This window comes from Lampetra fluviatilis, chromosome 57 (assembly GCF_964198595.1).
Source record: "Lampetra fluviatilis chromosome 57, kcLamFluv1.1, whole genome shotgun sequence".
In the NCBI taxonomy this organism is placed as follows: domain Eukaryota; kingdom Metazoa; phylum Chordata; class Hyperoartia; order Petromyzontiformes; family Petromyzontidae; genus Lampetra; species Lampetra fluviatilis.
Window position 1 is genome coordinate 7241183 of NC_136331.1, and position 25329 is coordinate 7266511.

Sequence of the window (25329 nt, forward strand, 5' to 3'; positions counted from 1 at the left end):
GCGCACCCCCCCCCCCAATACAAAAGTCTATTTTTATACTTTTTGCATTGTGTACAGTCTGGAAGCTACCCACATGCCAAATTTCAAGTTTGTTGCATGTCGGGAAGTATGCTAAACATTTCGAACAGACACACATAATCACAAATTTCCCTTTTATATATATCGATGAAAAGATGAGCGCTCAGCAAAGCAAGCAGGAAGGCGTAAGTGTGTAGTTTAGCAGCTCTGCCGGGCAACCTATCAATAACCTTTCCAGCTTTTCTCAGGGACGAGTCACCAATAGCGAAACAGCTCTGTACTGAAGTTGTATTCACATTGGTTAATTACAATAATTCCTGTTGCCTCCGTGTCACAAACAGAGACAAATGGAGCCGATGGAAAAGTTTTCGCAACCCCGAGCTGGACAGCGTTAAAAAGCCACGAGTCTATTCTTGAATTGATCCAAGCTCATCTGTGCAGTGATACAGTTCGGTGTGCTAGCACCGTGTGAACACGGACACGCCCAGACTAGGTACCTTTTCAGCTGCGTCATCAGGGAGCGGTTGCTCACTCAAAGACGCATCTTCCTTTTCGGACAGCGAAGCATCCAGGTGCTGTGAAGAGTGACGCTAGAGTCATACCAAGCGTGCACTTAAGCACGGTGCAACAGAGACACGAAGGATAGCGTCCTAAAGTAGTTTCCGTGCGTCTCATGGGATTAATAGGCATGATTTGGGACGAAATCTTATCGCAAAAAGTTTGTTCATCCAAGAAGGCATGTAAAAGATCTTCCTCCAAAACATACTTTACGAGTACTCAAGTTCAAGTAAATAACTCGAGCCAATTTCACATGTTAAATGAATGGCTGATAGGCATCACCTTCACGGTTTGCATTACTGCAATCGAGACGTTGACGCTTTGCTCTGCCGAAAATCGGACGAATTGGACCCAGCTTCGTGTCTCCATGCTCAAACAAACAACGGTTCTAGATTTGAAGCTTTCGTGAATGCAAGGATTCATACTCTTAGTTTTTTCGGTAAAGTCACGTAGGTAAAAAATGAAATTAAAATTAATAAAAATAAAATAATAAAATCACGACGTTTCGGAGGCAACACAAGCCTCTGTCTTCAGGTGGAACCGAGGCTTGTGTTGCCTCCGAAATGTTGTGATTTAATGTATTTGTTTTCCTTTCTTAACCTACCTTACTTTACAAAAAAAAACAAAGAGTAGAGTAGGGGATAGCAGCCTCCGCCAGCGCCGCAGGTAATGGCCACAGAGTCGGTCACCAAGGGAGTGTGGTGGGGACGAGTCACCCTGGCACCGGGTTAAGCACTTGATGGGCCAGGGTAAGGAATGTGGGCCAAAGGTGAACGAGGGGACACGGGAAGAATAGTTGAGAAACGTCTGGAGAGTTCCCGAAGGGTGCGTGGTTAAGGGCGGAGCCAGAGAGGGAACAGGTGTAACGTAGCCTAGAACCTTCGGGAATATTCCAGAGGAAGGCGCGGCCGAGAGTGGAGCCAGGCCGCGCCGAGAAGGATAAAAGGGAAGCTCCGATCGAATATCAGGGCTGTCTGCGGGTGAAGTGGAACCCAAGTGCTACATCTACGTCTCCGACATCGTGGGTCAGACAGCACGTTGGCTGCTCTGACCCGACTATAGTTATCCTGTATGCGTGAGAGATCGGTGTATTGTGGTCCCATGTGTAACAAGAGTGAGAGATCGGTGTAATTCGTCCCGTGTGTAACGGTGTTGCATAAGTGTAGAATAAACGTTGTTACCTCCTAAAGTGTCTCTGAAATGACTCACGACGCAAGTAACAGAATTGTACACAGTGTTGTGAAAGGCATTTTTCTTTCTTTCACGAGACGCAAAAAATAAAAGCATACACTCCACTGCAGCTTGTGCGCAAGGAAGTTGAGAGGGCTGCCGGTTACACCATCGCCACTGTATGATGTACACTGGAGGGGGGGGGAGGGTGGGGGGAAACCTCTTTCTTCTGAAAGCTCGCACGTACCTCGTGAGCCTCTTCACTCGGAGGTGGGGACTGCTCAGGGGCGTCCCCCTGGTCGAAGCACAATTCCTCGGAGAGCGAAGCGACAAGGTTCTGCAAAGAACGGCGCGGTCACACGGGTGAACACGTGGGGGGGGGGGTCTTACAGCTAATGGTGCACCCCACACACAATGAGACAATTCATCCAGCCCAGCAATTTTGATGAATTGTCACGATTTTGATATGGCGATTCACTGCGACAATCTCATCTGCTCTATCGTTTCTTGTTTGTTTATCCCCCCCAAGTTGTTCGAACAGTTTCTGTTAGCTCCACGAAATGACTATTCGAAAAATAATTACATATTAAGCGTTAATGAACGAACACACCAATCAATCTTGACTTAAAGCTTTCGTGACTGCAGGAATTAATATTCTTTGGGTCTTTCGGTAAAGTCACTTAGATAGGTGAGAAAGAAACTAATAAAAAACTATGTTTCGATCACAACACTGATGACGACCGCTTGTGTTGTGATCGAAACGTCGTAGTTTGTTATTTTCTTTCAACAAAAGACCCACAGAATATGAACAAACCATTTTTCTGAAATACTTATGTCACCAGTGCTCTTGATCGTAACTTTAAATGCTGTCTCATTAGTAAAGTATCAAACTCATCACATAGGTTTTCACAGCCAATATTAAGACCCATGTAAAAAAATGTTTGAGTTAAGCCACGCAATCCACATTCTAACTTTGCGTAATTTTATTATTCTGACTTCCTGGATTTTCCTGAAGATGGATGTAGCAGTTCGAAGCATAACGTCTTGTCCAATTGCTAAATTTGATGTGACAATTGTACTTCAACTCTACCGGTGAATGAGCTGAAAAAATTATAATTGGCGCACTAAACGCTGGTACACTAGAGAATGAAATTAGTTTGCCTGTCGGGTGGTGAAGGGTCTTCACAACACAAATTTGGCCAGATGATAGATCACGACGTGGCCTACCCCAAAAATCAACTAAGCTTCAAACTCATGGTGGACACCATAGGATGCCCCATCCTAGGTAACATATTGAGTTGTTTATTTCATTCATATTGTCTGGTCACAGGACATTTTAAAAAAAAAAGAGAAATAATGCAACAGTAAGTTTGCGTAGAGGGCGACATGACCGATGTGTTTTTTTTTATCATACAATGGATCAGAATATCGCCATTTAGCAGCGGCAACCCTGTACCTCAACCCTGGGCTAGTCTAATAAAACACTGCCGCAAGCCCGACCGGGGGTGGAAACTGGTTGTTCTTTTTAAAATGTAACGCCGCACACCGAGGTTCCCAAACACACTGGGGGAACATTTAAACGATCAAGATAAGCGCAACTGTGTCGGTCTCTGTGGTTGTATTTCATATCTGGGAACTGAAGAGGCTGAAAGTTCACAGTATGTGGAACAAAAAAAAAAGAAAAAAACTCCGTAAGAACACAACGTAAATAAATTATGTTTTTATCTGTGTAAGTCTATTTCCTCATGAAACATGCTTTGTTTGTAGGCATCTGAAATAAGGAACATGGAAAATGACACGCAAGGATTATAGTATTTCCCCATGCGGTGTTGTTCTCAGAAGTATTTATTTAGCAACTAGCTTTACTACCCGGCTTCGCCCGTTTCTTGGATTCTTGTCTTGGATTAATACACGGCCTACGCGGAGGGTAGGGGGGGGGGGGATGCGTGACGTCAGCATGCACACTGCGTGACGCTGCCGCATGCGGGTGACATCACGGATGTGACGTCACCGCTCACTTGCCGTGCAAAATATATCCATTATTGCGCACCCCCCCCCCCAATACAAAAGTCTATTTTTATACTTTTTGCATTGTGTACAGTCTGGAAGCTACCCACATGCCAAATTTCAAGTTTGTTGCATGTCGGGAAGTATGCTAAACATTTCGAACAGACACACATAATCACAAATTTCCCTTTTATATATATCGATGAAAAGATGAGCGCTCAGCAAAGCAAGCAGGAAGGCGTAAGTGTGTAGTTTAGCAGCTCTGCCGGGCAACCTATCAATAACCTTTCCAGCTTTTCTCAGGGACGAGTCACCAATAGCGAAACAGCTCTGTACTGAAGTTGTATTCACATTGGTTAATTACAATAATTCCTGTTGCCTCCGTGTCACAAACAGAGACAAATGGAGCCGATGGAAAAGTTTTCGCAACCCCGAGCTGGACAGCGTTAAAAAGCCACGAGTCTATTCTTGAATTGATCCAAGCTCATCTGTGCAGTGATACAGTTCGGTGTGCTAGCACCGTGTGAACACGGACACGCCCAGACTAGGTACCTTTTCAGCTGCGTCATCAGGGAGCGGTTGCTCACTCAAAGACGCATCTTCCTTTTCGGACAGCGAAGCATCCAGGTGCTGTGAAGAGTGACGCTAGAGTCATACCAAGCGTGCACTTAAGCACGGTGCAACAGAGACACGAAGGATAGCGTCCTAAAGTAGTTTCCGTGCGTCTCATGGGATTAATAGGCATGATTTGGGACGAAATCTTATCGCAAAAAGTTTGTTCATCCAAGAAGGCATGTAAAAGATCTTCCTCCAAAACATACTTTACGAGTACTCAAGTTCAAGTAAATAACTCGAGCCAATTTCACATGTTAAATGAATGGCTGATAGGCATCACCTTCACGGTTTGCATTACTGCAATCGAGACGTTGACGCTTTGCTCTGCCGAAAATCGGACGAATTGGACCCAGCTTCGTGTCTCCATGCTCAAACAAACAACGGTTCTAGATTTGAAGCTTTCGTGAATGCAAGGATTCATACTCTTAGTTTTTTCGGTAAAGTCACGTAGGTAAAAAATGAAATTAAAATTAATAAAAATAAAATAATAAAATCACGACGTTTCGGAGGCAACACAAGCCTCTGTCTTCAGGTGGAACCGAGGCTTGTGTTGCCTCCGAAATGTTGTGATTTAATGTATTTGTTTTCCTTTCTTAACCTACCTTACTTTACAAAAAAAAACAAAGAGTAGAGTAGGGGATAGCAGCCTCCGCCAGCGCCGCAGGTAATGGCCACAGAGTCGGTCACCGAGGGAGTGTGGTGGGGACGAGTCACCCTGGCACCGGGTTAAGCACTTGATGGGCCAGGGTAAGGAATGTGGGCCAAAGGTGAACGAGGGGACACGGGAAGAATAGTTGAGAAACGTCTGGAGAGTTCCCGAAGGGTGCGTGGTTAAGGGCGGAGCCAGAGAGGGAACAGGTGTAACGTAGCCTAGAACCTTCGGGAATATTCCAGAGGAAGGCGCGGCCGAGAGTGGAGCCAGGCCGCGCCGAGAAGGATAAAAGGGAAGCTCCGATCGAATATCAGGGCTGTCTGCGGGTGAAGTGGAACCCAAGTGCTACATCTACGTCTCCGACATCGTGGGTCAGACAGCACGTTGGCTGCTCTGACCCGACTATAGTTATCCTGTATGCGTGAGAGATCGGTGTATTGTGGTCCCATGTGTAACAAGAGTGAGAGATCGGTGTAATTCGTCCCGTGTGTAACGGTGTTGCATAAGTGTAGAATAAACGTTGTTACCTCCTAAAGTGTCTCTGAAATGACTCACGACGCAAGTAACAGAATTGTACACAGTGTTGTGAAAGGCATTTTTCTTTCTTTCACGAGACGCAAAAAATAAAAGCATACACTCCACTGCAGCTTGTGCGCAAGGAAGTTGAGAGGGCTGCCGGTTACACCATCGCCACTGTATGATGTACACTGGAGGGGGGGGGAGGGTGGGGGGAAACCTCTTTCTTCTGAAAGCTCGCACGTACCTCGTGAGCCTCTTCACTCGGAGGTGGGGACTGCTCAGGGGCGTCCCCCTGGTCGAAGCACAATTCCTCGGAGAGCGAAGCGACAAGGTTCTGCAAAGAACGGCGCGGTCACACGGGTGAACACGTGGGGGGGGGGGGGGGGGTCTTACAGCTAATGGTGCACCCCACACACAATGAGACAATTCATCCGGCCCAGCAATTTTGATGAATTGTCACGATTTTGATATGGCGATTCACTGCGACAATCTCATCTGCTCTATCGTTTCTTGTTTGTTTATCCCCCCCAAGTTGTTGGAACAGTTTCTGTTAGCTCCACGAAATGACTATTCGAAGAATAATTACATATTAAGCGTTAATGAACGAACAAACCATTCAATCTTGACTTAAAGCTTTCGTGACTGCAGGAATTAATATTCTTTGGGTCTTTCGGTAAAGTCACTTAGATAGGTGAGAAAGAAACTAATAAAAAAACTATGTTTCGATCACAACACTGATGACGATCGCTTGTGTTGTGATCGAAACGTCGTAGTTTGTTATTTTCTTTCAACGAAAGACCCACAGAATATGAACAAACCATTTTTCTGAAATACTTATGTCACCAGTGCTCTTGATCGTAACTTTAAATGCTGTCTCATTAGTAAAGTATCAAACTCATCACATAGGTTTTCACAGCCAATATTAAGATCCGTGTAAAAAAATGTTTGAGTTAAGCCACGCAATCCACATTCTAACTTTGCGTAATTTTATTATTCTGACTTCCTGGATTTTCCTGAAGATGGATGTAGCAGTTCGAAGCATAACGTCTTGTCCAATTGCTAAATTTGATGTGACAATTGTACTTCAACTCTACCGGTGAATGAGCTGAAAAAATTATAATTGGCGCACTAAACGCTGGTACACTAGAGAATGAAATTAGTTTGCCTGTCGGGTGGTGAAGGGTCTTCACAACACAAATTTGGCCAGATGATAGATCACGACGTGGCCTAACCCAAAAATCAACTAAGCTTCAAACTCATGGTGGACACATTGTCAGGTCACGGGACATTTAAAAAAAAAAAGAAAAATAATGCAACAGTAAGTTTGCGTAGAGGGCGACATGACCGATGTGTTTTTTTCATCATACAATGGATCAGAATATCGCCATTTAGCAGCGGCAACCCTGTACCTCAACCCTGGGCTAGTCTAATAAAACACTGCCGCAAGCCCGACCGGGGGTGGAAACTGGTTGTTCTTTTTAAAATGTAACGCCGCACACCGAGGTTCCCAAACACACTGGGGGAACATTTAAACGATCAAGATAAGCGCAACTGTGTCGGTCTCTGTGGTTGTATTTCATATCTGGGAACTGAAGAGGCTGAAAGTTCACATTATGTGGAACAAAGTAAACATGGCATGGAACAACACACAGATACACCGCAAAAACATTAGAGGGCAGAGATAAGAGCCCTACAGTTTTTTGTTTGGGTTGCGTCTCCCATTAAAGAGGAATTGTACAGTAATATTTTTTTTATTTTCATGAAAAAATAAACAAAATATGTAATTTTTACTTACACCACATTTTGGTAAATATAATGAAACTAGTTTAGTGTGTTGTACTTCCCCGCACCTCCGATTAGCATAGTTGGCTACGTACGGTGCAAAAGAAGTTCAAACATACATACGTACAAAACTCATATGTTCCTATAGTGCATTACGAGCTGTCATGCAATGGCTTCGTTATTAATCTGGCTCAGGAGGCATCGGAGAAACTTGATGTCTTTTTCCTATGCCAATGCCTCTAACACCAAACAATTATTACCTCCGATTAGCACGGTTGGCTATATACGGTGCGAAATAAGTTCAGCATACTTACATACATTACTTTGTTAAAAAGCACAGATTTAGTTGAAGTTGGAATAATCCTGCTGTCGTGTCTGGGATGGAGCACCCAATTGCTACCTCACCGCACTTGACAGAATTTAGAGTAAAGCAGCAGTGAGGGGGATTGATGGTCCATCACTCACCGAGTCACACCAGTCACTCGCTTACTTCCTATTACTCTTCTATTGCGACCGGCATTATTGGGGCACCACATTGGCGAGATGTTAACCACCTCGCCTGGTATACAGGTCATGGGTTCAATCCGAGTCCTCCAGTTTTTCCCTCCAAATTTAGAAACACGTGTTTAGAGTATTTGGTTGCACTAAATTTCCAGATGATGATAATCCACTTCGTTGAGCTATCATCTATGATAGCCTGGTCGCTCATAAAAAAGGAGCTATATAGCTCAGTGAGCCTTACCTGCTAGACTAAAAATAGATTAGTTTTAGTTTCGATGATTACCGTTGTAATGAACTTCACCCATTGACTGCTCAACCCATGTAGAAAACTCAAGTCTAAAGAAGGACAGGGCTGTCGGAAAGACAGCCCTGTTCTTCACCTGAGGACGGCTGCTTGCGTTGTGGTCGAAAGGTCGTGAGAATTGTATTTTAATGTTTTATTTTTATTATTTTATTATTTCCCTTCTACGTGACTTTACTGAAAGAACCAAGAAGATGAATCCCTGCAGTCACAAAAGCTTTAAATCGAAATTTAAAGGTTTCTGTTACTCAATAGCTACTATTAGGCATTAACACATACCAATTAAATAAACTTGTCACCAGCAAACATTTTCTAGATTTCATTCTTGGTGAAGTGCAATCTCCAACTCCGACCCAGTCCTCTCTGGCCTCTCTATCCATGCGCTACGATGAAGGGACGTTTCCAGTAATGTCAATGTCACACATTGCACATTTTTGCTTTCGAGGCCACACGCCGTCGTTATTATTGACGAATGCGTCGAGTCCTTTCCATGTCCGTGCACCGCTGCCAACGCAGCGTCACCAAGTGAAACGGGTACCTCGCAAGCTGCTTTGCCAGTTGGCGGGTGCTCACTGCCAGAATTCTCCTCTCCCTCGGTGAATGTCGCGTGCTCGGGCAGCGACGCGACCAGGTTCTGTGTGGAACAGAGCTGTTGTCAAGACCCGAGTGTCGTCCGGCACAGCTTGCGTGCGCAATGGAAACACGTATGTATGTGTACTGTATGTTTGACTTCTTTCGCACCGTACGTCGCCAACCGTGCTATTCAGATAAGGAAACACGACCAGAAGCAAAATTTTCTCTGCGTTATGAATACTGCACACATTGAAGTTTTATGTAAACAATGCGTCACGACCGAGCACTTTACGTGCTTAATGTGTATCGCAAGGTTTACTAATGTGTGTTTATTTGCAAGTAAATACTATCGATTTTAGTAACCTGCAGAAGAAAATGTAAGTTAACATATTTCAACATCAAAATTATCTCTCAACAAGCTTCATTTCACTGTCATGGAACACTGATTTATCAATACAGATTTATTTGAATTTGGATGTTTTTCTAACATTAAGAATTCCTAACGCAACAAAAAAAGGCACATTATCTGTGATACATATTTCTCAGATTTTTTCCAATTCTCCATTTTCTTGTCCTTGAACTGTGCCCCCGATAGCGATCATACAGCAGTTGATAGACACCTGGCAGCAGTCATTACCTGTAGCCCTTGCCAGTCTTCATCCTGGACGTGCGACTCCACGTCCGCCAGAAGCCTTCGGAGGAACAAGTTCTCCTCCCTCTGTCTCTGCACCTCACCCTGCAGCTCCTCGATCATCGACGTCTTCTGCGAGGAGTAATCGTCCTCCTCTTGGCATCGACTCCGCGCGTCGTCGCTGTCGCCCGCCTGCTCCGGGGACACCGCGCCCTCCCGGTCCTGGTACCCGTCGCTGTTTTGCTCCTCCCCGGGAATTTCGTACGCGTCGCCGGGGAGGTGGTTTCGATCGGCGGAGGCTCGCCCTCCCGGCGACGACGCCTTGTCCTCGGACGAGCCGCAGCTCTCGTTGTCGAGGTGGCGGCCGCGGCGGCGGCGGCTCCCGTCCTTGGGCCCGGCATCGTACATCATCTCGCCCTGTGTGTGCTCCAGGTGCTGCGCGTCCATGCTGTCCGTCGAGTCAGCGTCTTCCAGTTCGCCCATCAGGCAGCCGTCCTCGTCGTTCTCGCCGTCGTCGTGACCCCGCAGGCCGCTCGCAATCCCGTTGCTGTCAATGTCGTAGCAGCTGCCCTCGCGGCTCCCGGGGCTCTGTGCGATATCGCAGTCCTGTTGGCCGTGGCCATCCAGGGAGATGTCCTGCATCCCTCGGCCCAGGTACTGCGAGGTGATCTCAGTGAGGTGGTGATGGGACCCCTGGTTCTCCTTGGGGTACCTGGGGAAGTCAGGAGGGCCGCCATGGGGCTGAGGTGGCTCCATGCCTTGCTGCCTGCACCTTCGCCGCTGGTTTCCTATCCAGTTCTGCAAACAGGGAATTAGTTGGACTCAATAATGGAAATGTTACGTGCTCAGGAGGGCATCGCCGACTGCGTGCCAACACTCATTTCAAATGAGGATCCCGCATTGGGGTGATTGATGCATTGCACGAGTACAAGTACAGCCCTTGTGCCAATCCACTGCTGGATGAGGGCCTCCACACGCTATGCGTCACGGGGGTCATTTGACCATGCTTGATCACCACATTGGTGGGCGCGGGTTAATGAAGTCGGCGAGCATAGTTGTGCGAGCATATAAGTACGGCGTGATTTTGTTGTACTGCTCTCTGCCAACTGTTTGTGCATGGTGGTCACTCACCCAAGCACTAACAACAGGCTGCAACCTGCTTAGCTTTAAAATGTTGGTATCTTATGCGTGTAAATACGTGCTTGCTATGTGGAAATTGACACCATTGCCAACGATACGTTCAATCTCGAGGGATTTACGAGACAAACGAATTTAATGAGATCAACAAAAAATTTCTTCCGAGACGTGATGAAACTGGGGGCCTACAGGAAGTGTTCACCGTAGGCAATGATTCATTCATTAACGTGTAACAACTCGAACATTTATTTTTTTACAGAAGTTTGTCAATCCACTGCTGGACAAAGGCCAGCCCACGGTGCAATCGGTCATGGGGGATTGTTTGACCTTACTTCACCATGCCGGTCAGTGCGGGTTAGTGAAGGTGGGGGAGCCACTGGTTTAGCCATGGCCCGGAATTAAACTCAGGTCAACAGGTTGATAAGAGATGGCTTTTTAAATCACTGCAAAACCACTCCACCTCCCGAGCACCGAAAACGGTGGACTTCACATGGATGGACTTTGTATGAAAACATAATAACGTAGGGGATGGGCACGCGATTCAAAATTGCACTCCATTTCAATTGTCAGATGCACCGTGAGATTGAGGCTCCACCGGTCTCACCTTGACGATCTCAAAGTCAATGTTGAGTTCGTTGGCCACAGACTCGATCTTCTCACGGCACACAGTGCCCAGGCTGGTCATACCACTATCCCAGTAGCGTTTCAGCAGCACCAGATCTCGGGGGCTGAACTGCGTGCGGTCCTGCATCTGGATAAAAAAGGGCGCCGTGGTGGCGAGATATTAACTACCTCGCCTGGCATACAGATCGTTGGTTCGATCCCAACCCCGCAGCCAGTCCTCTGGTATTTCCCTCCACATTTAGAAACGTGCGTTTAGATTATTTGGCTGCTATGAATTTCCACATGATAAGCCACTTGTGGTCATGTCGCTTCTGAAAAAGAGCTATGGAGTTCAGTGGGCCTTACCTGTACATTTTTTTAAAGTCGGTAATATAAATGAATGGGTCCCATTTAAATGTGGGTGCGAGAATTGTACTCCAAAGTAGCAGTTAGCTGAAACAATAATGATTGTAGTTGTTTATATTTGTATTGTTTACTTTTACTTGTGTTTCTATACACAGCACTTTTGAGTTTAAATGCCATGAAGGAACTTTATAAATTAAAGACTAATGTTATGGTTATAATTGCCACGTGAACTGCTTGTGCACGAGACAGTGAAATTTGTTTGTCTGTTAAGTCAGGCGGTGGAGGGACTTTTCTACTGAAATTTGGGTAGATAATTACGTGGCCTTCCACAAAAGTGTATGACAAAGCGTACATTTGTTCAGCGTTTTCTGTTAGTCTAGTCGACGGCATCTCTCAATCCACTGAACTAAACCAGTCAAAACTATAGTCCACTCATAGTTATTAAATGTTGGGTGTGAGGGGAAACAATTTCACCCCACCATAATATTATCAAGTCAGCAACTCAGTATTTATTTCTCTACACAAGTCAAGCCAATAAACATATTTGGCCTTCCTTAGTCTACTGCAGTCTCTACGAACATTACAAATTCATCTTAGGTCTGCGTCTGCATTTTTAGACCAGTTGATTTAATCTCTCTGAGTGATAATTAAGTCTTATGTCGATAGCCAATCATTATCGTGCTTGATGATTTTCATTCATTCAGTGAAAATAAAAAAACACACAAAGACACTTTGTTGATGAATATTTCCATCACAACCACCATGGTGTTTCCCAGTGCTCTCTGTGACTGGCAAAGTTTTCATTCACATGGTTCAGGCATTTATTGATATCTGAAAGCCGCAGTAAGTATCAAGAACCTCTTTCAGGCAAATATTGCATTGGGAGGTTTGGCCATGAGCATTTTTTTGGTTAGATCGCGTAAATATAAATGTGTCTGTCGTTAAACCCACCACAACCAGACACAGCCAATTAGTAAGGTTCGTCACGTAAACAAAACATGGCAATTCTTTACGAGTACAGCACACCGGTATTTTGCGAGTAATTACAACTAGCATCAGGCGACTGCCAGAGTTGTGGAGAAATCCTCTTGTTTCAGTATTAATTAGAGGGATAAATGAGATGTTATCACTCGTGAGCAAATCAGGTGTGAAGACCAGAGGGGGGTGGTTAATGTATGCACATAAATTACAATCGATAATCCATTAATGGTTGGGTTATTCATAGGTTTGGCCAATTTCATTTTGGAGGGTGTTTTCAGAGCGGGACTAAACGAGGGTACGCAGAGGAAACCCACGCATACAAGAAGAGTTGGCACAGCCATCTCCCGACCACCTACCAACCCCTTGCCTCCAAAAGTGCTGGATATTTTAGGCATGAAACCGGTGCGCGTTATGAACAGTCTAAATAAATCAGCGGTGAAGCTATCGAGCGAGTAGACGGTACGACTACAGCAGGGCCCACCAGCCGGAGGAGCCAAGGAACCAGGCTACATAGGAGCAGGAAATTTGAGTGCCCCCCCCTAGACGCTCCACCAGAAGGAGGATATGCATCACGAGGTCTTGCAAAAGAAGGAACATGTTTTCGAAGTAATTTTCAGAGCAAGGTGTGAGGTGCCAAAATAAATGGAAAATTGGAAAATGTGGCAATGATGACAGATTGCAGAAAGAGAAAGAGACAGCTAGTCATAAGAAAAGGAGAAGACGATATTTTCTCTCTTTGACTGCCTATGTAAACTAAATGTCTCTCAAAGAGAAACATCTAGTCATAGACATAGCAGAATAGGATAGTCTAAAGATTAGACTTGAGCATAATAAATACATTCTTTCTTGGCCTTAATAATAAAAAGCATAAAACAGTTAACACATTTTCTCTCGGGAGGATCCTGCAAAGGGATGTTTGGCCGATGTGTATCTTTTGTTGGACATATTTAGGTGACAGAGAAAATCGGAGAAAACCCACATGAGAGTATTTATGTTCAAGGACCAAAGAGATAGGTCAGTAACCTACTTAATATACTACCTCTTACAGAGACCCCCCACCCCCATCTTGACCCTGCAAGAGGCAATCTCATTCAAATGATGGTTTCATCTTTGTGAGGTCCACCAAACCAACATGCAAGCCGATGCATTACAATCATTCTCCATAGTCACTGCCATCCACGGCGTTCAGCGGACACCTCAATTTTCCATTAAATACAAGTGCATAAAAAACCTAAGCTGCGCCGATAAAGAACACAACTACCGCTATAACGGAAGATTTATGTTTGATGTCATTATGCCTGTAATCCCGTCATGCATGGGCTAGAGCAGATAGGACCGACCCGCTGTGCGATGCTAATCCCATTAGAAAGCCGTTGCGGGCTTAGCGAGCTCAGCTTAACTGCCTCACCTATGGAACCCCGTAACGGGGATGAAAATGTATTTTGACAGGGCGACTTAAACCGTGCACTCTAATGCCATTGCAGAACAATAGGTATCAGGCTCAGCTCGAAGCCCTCTGTGTCACGTGTTGCGTGAAATGGCCTGCATACGATCTAATCGGTGCACCAGATGAACACGTACGGTCATGAGGGGAGGGTGGGTGGAATATATGAGGAATCGTGCGCCAAATCTGTCCCGAGTCCTCGTTTCATAAGAGCACCATCGATTCGGAACGGCCCACACATGATATTTATCCATCACTGAAATTAGCTCGGCTGCACTAAAGGTGTACAAGAGGAGAAAATGTAAAGCTGGCCACAACACTGCCTTTCTGCATTTCGCATGCTCAGCCGTCACCTGCAAAGGTCAGCCACGAGAATATTTAGCAGAAAATTTTGGAAAATGCTAATGTGTGTGCTAATGTGCGATTGCTCGCCAAAGATATTTAAAAGGCTTATTACACCCCCATTAATGTTAAATAACTATTTTTACTTTACGAGGTAAGGCCAACTGAGCAATATAGCTCTTTACCAGAAGCGATGCGGCCTCAAGTGATAACCCACTGAAGTGGCTTATCATGTGAAAATGTATAGCAGCTAAATAATCTAAACACACGTTTAGAAATGTTCCCAGCCCATGACATATAAACTAACGTGCAGGTGCAGTGATGTAGAGATTGTGGCAAGTTGTACAATGTATCCTTACCACTCTCTTTCTTCCAGGTGACAGATAGGGCATTCCACCCAAGCCAACATTCAGCAGGTATGGCTGTTGAAACACGTCAAACTTTCATTCAAGGCAATTACAACACAATTTTGATTGATATAGCATCTACAAGCGACTGGATCTCAAGACGTGGTATTTTTTTTCTTTATCAAGGATATCATTATGCTCAACCAAGAGTACAACAGTGTTTTTTTCACTTTAAAAAAATCCGTGTCATGTGTGTTATATATCAATGCACCCTTTCGTCAAAGTGGTGTTTCACGCAATGTTCATCTGCTGTCCACATTCCTTAGCCAGTGTTAGAAATTATACATTCCTATGCTGGGGATAATTGAATACAAAGAGGATCACTGCTGAATTATCTTACAGTAATCATTGTAACAATAATTTCTAGTTATTGCTCTGCATCTACATTAGCCATACGAAAGAAGAAGATTGTATCAACCGTGCAGGGATGATATACTTAGTCGACCTCTATCCACTGCAACATATGCTACCATTACATCACCATTGTCAGCAGAGGTCGCAAACGGGTTTTGATTCTTTACCCGTACCCGGCCGCACCAGGGTCGCAAACGGATACCCTACCCGATACCCGGCCGGGTACGGGTAGCCGGGGATCGGGTAGAGTACGGGTATCGGGTACCCGGTTGCGACCTCTGGGATGAAGCCATGTTGCAGGCGCGGGTGGGTTGATTCTAGGAACTTGAATTGTGAGAAGAGACAAGACGTTGGGAAATGAGTGACAAATGGTTACTTTCCAGTGACTCACGGCCTTTTCACTCATTGGTTGGGGTGAGTCACGTGCGGCTACCCGTACCCGGCCGGGTACCCGGCCGGGTACGGGTAGCCGGGTATCGGGTAAGGTACGGGTATCGGGTACCCGATTTCGACCTCTGATTGTCAGTCATGGTAAATTCACTGCTGGATGAAGGCCTCCGCAAGTCTCCTCTTCCCTCCCTCCCAAGGTCACCCTTGAAAATTTTTTTTTTAGCCAAATGGGCATTAACACAGGTGAACATTGTACTAGCTCCTGCACATTAGCTGATTTCATTACTCCATCTCCACGGTGGAAGTCTTTCTCAGGCGTCTCTTCCATCCTTTGCCTGCCACGCCATCATTAGTCTCGACCATCTAGTTTGGCGAAGGGTCCTGCCCAAGCCAACTTCACTTTCTCATGATGTCTAAAACCCGCGTACATTCTCCAATCCACATGTTGCTCTTTCTGTCTCTCAATATATTTCACGCAACTTCTGCACTTTCTTTGCCTTTCTATAATTTGATTTGTAATTTTTCCTTGTTTATGACCCATGGGTCACAGCAGGAAGTGCACACTTATCAACTCTTTTCTTCTTTAGGCACATTGCCATGCTGCTTTTCATGATTCAAGTTCAGCTTTTGTAAAAGCAATCCAATGTGCTCTCAACGACTTTCAAGGGTTTTAATTGGGAGGATCCTGCATTATGATGTTTGGTCTATTTAAGATGTATTTTGTTACATGGAAGGAAAGCAAAGTAGCCGGGGGAAAAACCAACCACGTAAATTATGGGATTCAGCTTTTGACCAAATCACCCGCAATGTGCCCAGGTCTGCTCAGATCTCGCAAGCTACGCAGGGTTGAGCCCGGATAGTGCTTGGATAGGCCACTGCTATGCACAACAGTTGTTATCGTCTACCATGGGCCTACGTTGCATTTACCAACCCGGAATGACCAGCATGGTGAAGTATGGTGATAACTCCCATAACCCGCACAGCGTGGGTAGGCCCTCATGCAGAATTGAGGATAACACTAAAGAGTCCATACAAATGATGGGGTCACATCCCATTTTCTACGCTCACGTCTCCTGCCACCTTACAGCCCGGTGGATTTGAGAGTTGTAGAAATCTCTCCATCATCTAACAACCCTTGCCCTCCAAGGCGTTTGGCCACGGGCATTTGGTGGAGTGCCTCCACTCGGTGGACTCAGCCTAAAATGAGGGTACCGATTCAGTCACTGTGCCCGGTTTAATGGCATTTGCTTCGTCACTGAGATTGCAAAATAATGAAGTAAAATGAGAACAAACACAAAAATAAACGTGTGAACCCCTTGGGAATAAAAATAAACAAGTTATCTTTCTCAACAGCAGGAAGCTAAAGTTCCTTCGCATGTCTCAATACTGTTTTGAGACACGTAACCTTGTTTCTCAAACATCTACAGTTTTAGTTTTACCAAAAAGGAAAAACGTCCGGTTTGAGTAAAAGGTTTTTTTTTTCTTCTGCTTGCATTGCTACTTCCTCCACACCCAGGCAATTTTTAACTCACGAATGGCAAAATGTTTGGTTTTTGCCGTACAACTGTACAATACAAAAAAAACTGCTTAACTTTTTAGACTAGGTAATGTTTCCACTTTTCCCTAAAATATATATCAACAAAAGTTAACATTTAAGAGGGTACAAAAAGTACAATACCGGGCCCGTAAATAAGCAAATAAATCACAGCGTGTGCACACCTATTGCGGAATTCCTAAAATAGGTGAAACCAAACTGTACCTTAATTGGGGCTCCACCTGACATTGGGAGTCAAAAATAAGTTAGAGGAGGCTGAGTGGTCTAAAAGAGGGGGGGGGGAATATCATGTTCGAGCACTGCAACTGGCACCTTTAAGACCCCGAGTTCAGCTCTATACTCTCTGGTTCTTTCGGTAAAGTCACATGACTTTACCGAAAGAACCAGAGTATGGATACTTGCAGTAACGAAAACTTCAAATCTCGAATTTAGTTCCACCGCTCGCGATGAAACTGCATTCCCAAGCGTTGGGAGTAGTTCACAACCTGGCAGAGGTCGCAAACGTACCCGTACCCGGCCGCAACAGGATCGCAAATGGGTACCCGTACCCGTGCCCGGCCGGGTACGGGTACGGGTTACCCATACCCTACCCGATACCCGGCCGGGTACGGGTAGCCGGGTATCGGGTAGGGTACGGGTATCGGGTACCCGATTGCGACCTCTGGGATGAAGCCATGTTGCAGGCGCAGGTGGTTTGATTCTAGGAACTTGAATTGTGAGAAGAGACAAGACGTTGGGAAATGAGTGACAAACGGTTACTCACCAGTGACTCACGGCCTACCCGTACCCGGCCGCACCAGGGTCGCAAACGGGTACCCATACCCGGCTGGGTACGGGTAGCGTACGGGTATCGGGTACCCGATTGCAACCTCTGCAACCTGGTCACCAATAACTGCAGAAGAAACCCCCGAAATAAATCATTTTACTTAATTCAATGCATTACATAAATTATATATAATAGATTTTTTTTGGTGATGCCATGCAATGATCTGGCCTATTTTGTGTCGTTAAGACCCTCCCACTAGCTGATATAGCCAAAATAAAATTAACCGTCACATATACACGTGCCTAATTCGCCAATTATTATTGTTTAAACTCACCAGTGAAATGAAGAATTATCATCATAAAATGTAGCAATTAGATACGATTTTTGCAGACAATAACGTGGCCTAACCCAACAATCAATTGTGAATCATATTGGCTGGAATTCTGTAGGCCTTGGCAGTTCCCAGTATTCACCATATATTCTCTGGGTAACCACGAGGCTGTGCGGAGCACGTTCTCTAGCCTCCAAACAATCCCCTCCCTGCTGTACCGCTCAACCAACGTCACTTCAAGGACAGACCAGAGAGATATACACGTGTCCATAAATATGTAGCTTACAGGTTATATACATCACTTAAGACAGTTCAAAAACATGTCTAGTCAGAGCAGTTTGTCAATCAAAGTCTCGTCCTTCCTCCTGGAAGGACTAGACTTTGAGTAGGGAAAGGATGGAGTTAAGGGAGGGACCTTTAATCCCTCAATTCCCTACTATTCATGGGAGTGAATGGGCGGGAGTCTTGCCATTGGAAATGTGGTCTCTGCAAGTGTCCTAAGTAATCAGCAGGGACCACACATTGGCAATCGGTCAGAAGAACAACCTTTCTGCATGTGCTCTCCACAATTTAAAAATAATTATAAAAAAATATATATGTTCAACGAATAGACAGTGCACACGAGTCTCTTTCATGGGCCAAAGTGAGGTCAGTCCAGCCCTGTCCACTCTTTAAAAGTACAGTAGGCAGGTGAAATGCCTGAATGTATTTACTCCGTGCATTATCTGGTGGTCACCGAGAAGAAACACCTGTCAATAAAAGCCGTGGGTCTTGCCAGGCCACAATACATTTTACATCTGGGCTCGATTGACATGCAACAAAGCAAGTTTAATTTCAAAAGTGTGCTCTCACATGGGTAAATACGTATCTGTAAACCCCTTATCAGTGCCTACCTTATTACAGACCAATTCAGACCTTTTTGGTGACCTTATAAATCTCAAAGTCCCATCACAAGCGAGAAACACAAACAAAAACATTTTTTTTTCTCGTATTGAAACGGCTGTACGTCATATGGACCTGAAAACCTAATTTCCTTGCACACGGATACGGGTAAACCGTATGAGTTGACAGGTATGTAATCAAGTCAAACTGAAGTGACTTAAGAAGTCGTTCTGTGCCGTTGTCTTCCGGGACCGCTCTCCACCACAAGGTGGCGCACCACTAGCTGCGCGGATAAATAGACAAAAATAAATATCCTTCTGTATAAAGTTACTGCTTTTACTATACCGTACATGCCACTCCAATCTCGAAGACTGCATGGGGTGATGTACGTACTACTCTTGTTTCAATATCGTTTGACAATCGCCTGACTGATGCAGCCTTAACATGCACTTTTCACCAGATTGCACTGTATATTTAGTTTTTTTATCACTGTAGTTATTTGTGATGAAACATGTATATACGTGCAGTATTGTTATGTCGTGTATAATGTATTGTATGTAATATTTGACACTAAAATTAAACATATGTAATTTTTTTAAATCACGCACATGGTGCCAATCGCCCGACTGGTTCAGGCCTTTGGAGCGGTTTTGCCGGCTTCGCAGGATCGGGCCGGGATCGCCGGATAATGTTGGAAGCCGGATAATCGTGCACCGGATAATCAATAATGATTGTTCACAGGCACGGTTAATCTAACATTTGTCCACGGACATTCAACCCTTACATGTACACTCCAGAATTAGCCTAAGCTTTGCTGGTGTTCTGGTACCTGGTGCTGTCCTGGGCTCTGTGTTCCAATGGGCAGGAATCCTTGAGTGAACGAGGTAATAGGCGACACGGACTGGTGCGGCGTACTTCCGGACACGGCAACACCTGCAAGACAGCCGCACACGACGTGGGGATTCACTGTGAGGCACTAAAGCATTATACTGTCATAATGCAGTACAACTAGGATTAAAAAAAAACATAAATATATTTTATCTTTTACTAGGTAAAGCCCACTGAGCTTTATAGCCTTTTCAGAAGCGACCTGGCCACATACGATAGCTCAACAAAGTGGATGATCTTGCGAAAATATATAGCAGCCAATTAAACACATTCCTGCGGAGGGAGCTGGTAGGAACGTTGGGTTGCTCGGTCAATGGCCAGGGTCAACGGCGGTGTGGTGTATTCCGCAAATATGCCGGACTGTGAGGGCGGGCATAAGCCGGCGTGAGTAGGTTAAACGTTGAGTTTTATAAGGGCACCACAGGGTGACCAGCCCCTCCCCACCCCACCCAGCCCTCCTCACCCAGCCCCTCCCCACCCAGCCCCTCCCCACCCAGCCCCTCCCTGCACGACGGACACAATAATCCCCTGTGGGCTGGTGTAACCAGGAGGTTCCGACCAGTACCAAATCGCATGTTTCTAAATGTGAAGGGAAAAACCGTAGGAGCCGTAAAAAATGCACGCAACCACAGGGAGAGAGAGATACATGCAAACTCCAAATACACAACAGGAGTGAGGGTCGGGACCAAACCCACAGCCTCCTGTATGCCAGGCGAGTGAGATAACAGCTCTTCACTGCAGCACTCCAAATGCTATTCACCTAGTATGCAAATGCCACTGCATCTCATTCAAGGTGGCGGAGGCTTTTAATTTGAAACTCATTTGTTTTGAAATATTTTGTGTTTAGATTGTTGTCTTTCCCCTGCACCTCCGATTAGCAAAGTTGGCTATGTACGGTGTGAAAGAAGTCCAACGTACATATACACAAAGGAACAATCGTTGCCATCAACAACGGCGAGCGCCTCCGACGCAACGGGCGTCCTCACCGTCGCTCTTGGCGGCGTGCACGGAGGGGGAGCCGATGCGGCTCACGGACTCCGAGAGGCACACGAGGGACTTGGCCGCGCGCACCACACGGTCCTGCGCGGGGGAGAAGGGCTGCACGCGCGGGCCCGCTTCGCCCGTCTCGGCGGTACCACCACCACCGCCGCCGCCGCCAACGGCGCCACCACCGCCGCCGGCACCACCGTCCCCTGGCTCCATCTTGGCGTCGTCGCCAGCGTCGTTGCCGTTGCGTTTGTCGGCGGCGTCCTCCTGCGCCCCGGCGTCACCCTCCTCATCCTCCTCCTCATCCTCCTCCAGGTCGATGTACTCCATGAAGCTCTCCTGAAGTTGGCAGCCTGATTGGGCCATCTCCTCCTCTCGCGAGTACTCATCCAAGTCGCCAGTCTCCATGGCGATGGAGAAGCTGTTGCCATTGCCTTGGGATCAGGGTTGTTAATTTCTTATAGAGCGTTGTCGATAATCGCATGCGCAAAAAAACTGCCAAATATTTTTTTTTTTTCAGCACGTAGTTTACTGAAATGTCTAACAATAAAAATGTACGTCCAGGTGCGTGTTTTTGTCTGTTTCAATGTACCATGCACCGACTGGCAAGCCGTGCCACTGCTGCTTTATGATGGCTGTCGCACGCCGTGTGATTTGAACGTTCTCACGTAATGCCAATCGGTTCAATCCTTGCTGAAATTTTACCAAATTCGATTATCAATTCCATGACTTTGGAATAGATCATTGATTCCAAAAAATAATCACCAAAAAGTGATAACTGATGAACAACAGGACTTGATAGTGAGCAGATGTGGTCATTTTCGTGGCCCATAGCGGGCAGAGCTGGTCATGCAGCCTTTTCAATTATATCTACAAAACTTTGCAAGAATACATTTTTCGTGATAATATGCGATTCAAATATTGCTACGTTGAAGAGTTTAATTTTAAAAAGTTATATTTATCTGTGCTTGCTACGTGCCACTTGATGAGTAATGGCCTTAACGAGACTTTAAGTTAATTGAGGTTAATGAATGTATTAAATATTTAAGTTATTTGATCTGTTAGGTCATATCACCGACGAGTGATATTTGTGCTTGGAGATGACTATGTACGATTGTCGTTCATGCTTTATAAAAAATACATGGCTAATGATGGCGAAATCCTGGACTTAGGAGGCAAGGGTTTGTGGATCACACATCTAGAAAACATTGCCAAATCTTCTGGACCGCAAGGAGGCCAAGGAATTCTCAGTTGGACGTTAACCCTTTGTACACACTATGGATTGTCCACAGAGAGTTGTGTCTATCTCAGATCGATTACAATGAAATGGACCAAACTTCAACAATGTAGGCCCCGGACAAAAAAATAGTAAGTTGAGACTCAGCGAGGCTTTCCTGAATAATAGAACGTGACGTTACTATAATTTACAGTCACCTGTTAATCATTTTACTTTTCACATCCGCGGGTGGCGAACGCAACGAGAGCTTTTGAGTGCAGGAAAATAAAACCGATTTAGTTAACCATTTTGACTAAAACCCTCAAAAGTAAGTCGAGGTTAAACTCCTATTTTCTCAAAAATGGAACATTATAACGCACCTCAAGGAGGTGGCTTGATTTTTCAATGTTGTTTGATAAAAATGGTCAATTTAAACCAACTCGAATCATTTAACGTGCATAGAGCCAATCGACTTTTTGGTCACGGAGGCTGTTTAACTTTAAGTTTATCAACTCACTGCTGCCCTCTGCTGGGCTATTCTCAAGGACATGGTAGCACTGATAATTAATAATTATCGGCACGTAAAATAAACATGGATTGATTATAATCAATCAATCCATTATTATAATCCAATCCATCTTTATTTTACGTGCCAATATCGCCCTCCATAAAGTTGGCATCAGCACACATTACAGCAGAACGGGAACGGTATGGGGGGGGGGGCCCTCAGCTGCTAACACCGACTGAGCAAAGGGGATTGCAAACCGCACACAAAATAAAGCACAACCGGGCACAACAAATGGTATTCCATAACGAATCTACGTGCAACCGCATCCTTTACATATCTGTTTCAGGCAAGCACGACATAATGTGCATTTCTATTCATTAAACTATGTTCATTGTTAGATTGAAATTATTCAGCTGTGCACGTGATGGGCACAACGGTGGCCCATTTTCATGCACTAACCAATGTACGCTTCCTCGTCAATGCGCTCGCAAAAGACGCTCCCTCGTGCACATACAAAAATCTGAGTGTGGGAATTGCGCATAGAAGAATTGCGATTCCGGCAGGAATCATCCAGGGTAGAATCATAGATACATAATATTATTGCATTGAGTGTCCAGCTTCAGTTTACATAAGGCTTTAGTTCAAATGCAACGAGTTGCATTTGCATTAATAAAGCGTGGCTTATGACCAAATCACCCAACTTGCCCCAATCTCATCAGCACACGGCAGCAAAGCTGGGATGAGCCTTCATCGTGTTTGGATGGGTGAGCGCATGACTGCATGGCTACGTAGTGGGCAGCAGAGGGCAGTGCACAAAATTCACATCTGTTTTGTACTTCTACACTACCACATTTATGCTCCCCACTTTCACCAGCCCGCAATTTATCAGCGTGGTGAAGTATAGTCAAACAACACCCCGCATCTCACATGGAGTGTGGAGACCCGAATCCTGCAGTAAGACTTAAAATTAGCATAAGGCTGTACATACAAAGGTATAAAAATACATTATATTTAAAACGTAACGATTAAATAGCATGATTGCTATTTTATACGTAATCATACTGCTTTTAAAAATAATCTGCCTCAAGTTTTCTGGCTGGCTGCTGGCTGGACTACTTTTCCACACCACCAAGAACGCTGTTGTTAGTGGCTGTGGCCCGTTGCCACCACAACTAGCAGGGTAACTGGCTACATGGGCTTTTAAGTGTAACAAAAAAACACATTCCTGCTGAGGGAGCTGGTAGGAACGTTGGGTTGCTCGGCCAATGGCCAGGGTCAACGGCGGCGTGGTGTATTCCGCAAATATGACCGACTTTGAGTGCGGGCACAAGCCGGCGTGAGTAGGTTAAACGTTGAGTTTTATAAGGGCACCATGGGGTGACCAGCCCCTCCCCACCCAGCCCCTCCCCACATAGCCCCTCCCCTCCCCACCCCTCCCTCCCCTCCCTGCACGACGGACGGACACAATAATCCCCTGTGGGCTGGTGTAACCAGAGGTTCCTACTCGTAACATTGAGTTTGAACGGTGGAAGACGTTTGGAAGACGTAATAATATCGTGACATCGAAAAAGTGTGAGAAACGAATACAAAAGAATGACATGGATAATTTCAAATTCTGTAACTTTCCAGTGTCATCATATTAATGTAAATATATTTACAGAATATTCTTTGAATCCTAGAGAATATAAAAAGCATCACAATATATTTTATCTTGCCATTTTATTACTCTTATTTTCCAATGCAAAGCAACAGATTCTCTAGTTGCAAAGAATAAGTTTACAAAAAATGTAGTCACAGGAATGATAGTAACATTTTATGTATAATTCTTGTGATTAATTTTTTTTTATTAATAAAATAACATGATATATAATAGAGCAGTGCATGTAAAATGCATGCTACGTAAATTGTTGATATTATTTAAGTTCCATTTTACATTTTCTTTTCACTTATAAAATAGCAATACTGATTTTTTTTGTCTAACACGGTGGTTGTGTTTATTTTAAGATGTACTTTAAAAAAATACACGAACAATTTCCAATGCGCTAAGCTCCAAAGAGGATTTATCTGTGATATAACTAAATCGCAAGGGACTCCACAGTGTGAAGACAGCCAGCCTCACGTGGCTATGTGGTCTTGTAGAGGCACGCTTGCTGTTGAACACAAGCCTGTACCAGTTCACAACCTCATCCGAAGATTATTGTCTGTTACAGACAACAAGGTGACAACAAAGACGCTCTCAATAAATATTGCCAACCTAGTATTAATAATTGCCAACCACGTGTACAAAGAGCCTTCTGTGAACACATTTCTAAAATCCATAACGGGTTTTTTTGTTTATAAAATCACACACGCGCACGGATTACATAACGCCTTCCGAAATGCGTTTGTCTTCAGAATAATTGTTAAAAATTTAATTAAGAGCAGGGCAGAGCTGATCCTTATCTGTCAGGGAAAAATGAGTTTGCATATTTGATAATAGAGTAGTCACTTTGGCTCCAGTTTGAGTTACCATATTATAGGGAACCATTTGATGAATACGACCAGGTTTTAACAATTTAATCATGTAAATTCCTAATAGCAAAACAACTTTGCACTAAAATTGCATTAGTTACAAGTGTAGTGTCACCCCCCCCCCCCCAATTCCAATTCAGTAACGACTGCACAGCAAATGCTTCACTACACCTCCAGACCAAGTGCTCACATTTTTGTTTTAACTCACATAAGCATTGTACGTTATTTCTTTAATCAACATATACATTTTTGAGCCCTCAACATTTTCCTGTATATGGGACAACGTATTCTTTAAAGATATGACTGGGGTTTCGTTACTAAAACTGCTATACCG

At 44.8% G+C, this 25329-nt stretch overlaps 1 protein-coding gene across 1 annotated transcript in view; it reads right to left on the bottom strand.

Moving 5' to 3' along the window:
* HDX (highly divergent homeobox) overlaps nt 1–25329 on the bottom strand; it is a 65915-nt gene that overhangs the window by 27377 nt on the left and 13209 nt on the right. Inside the window, exons 7-16 of the mRNA XM_078880395.1 lie at nt 20760–21194; nt 19715–19818; nt 14560–14640; nt 11069–11215; nt 9334–10125; nt 8662–8757; nt 5784–5873; nt 4306–4383; nt 1994–2083; nt 516–593 (exon numbers count right to left, since the gene is read on the bottom strand). Coding sequence (XP_078736521.1) covers nt 516–593; nt 1994–2083; nt 4306–4383; nt 5784–5873; nt 8662–8757; nt 9334–10125; nt 11069–11215; nt 14560–14640; nt 19715–19818; nt 20760–21194 — 1991 coding nt within the window. The remainder of the gene's footprint in view (nt 1–515; nt 594–1993; nt 2084–4305; nt 4384–5783; nt 5874–8661; nt 8758–9333; nt 10126–11068; nt 11216–14559; nt 14641–19714; nt 19819–20759; nt 21195–25329) is intronic.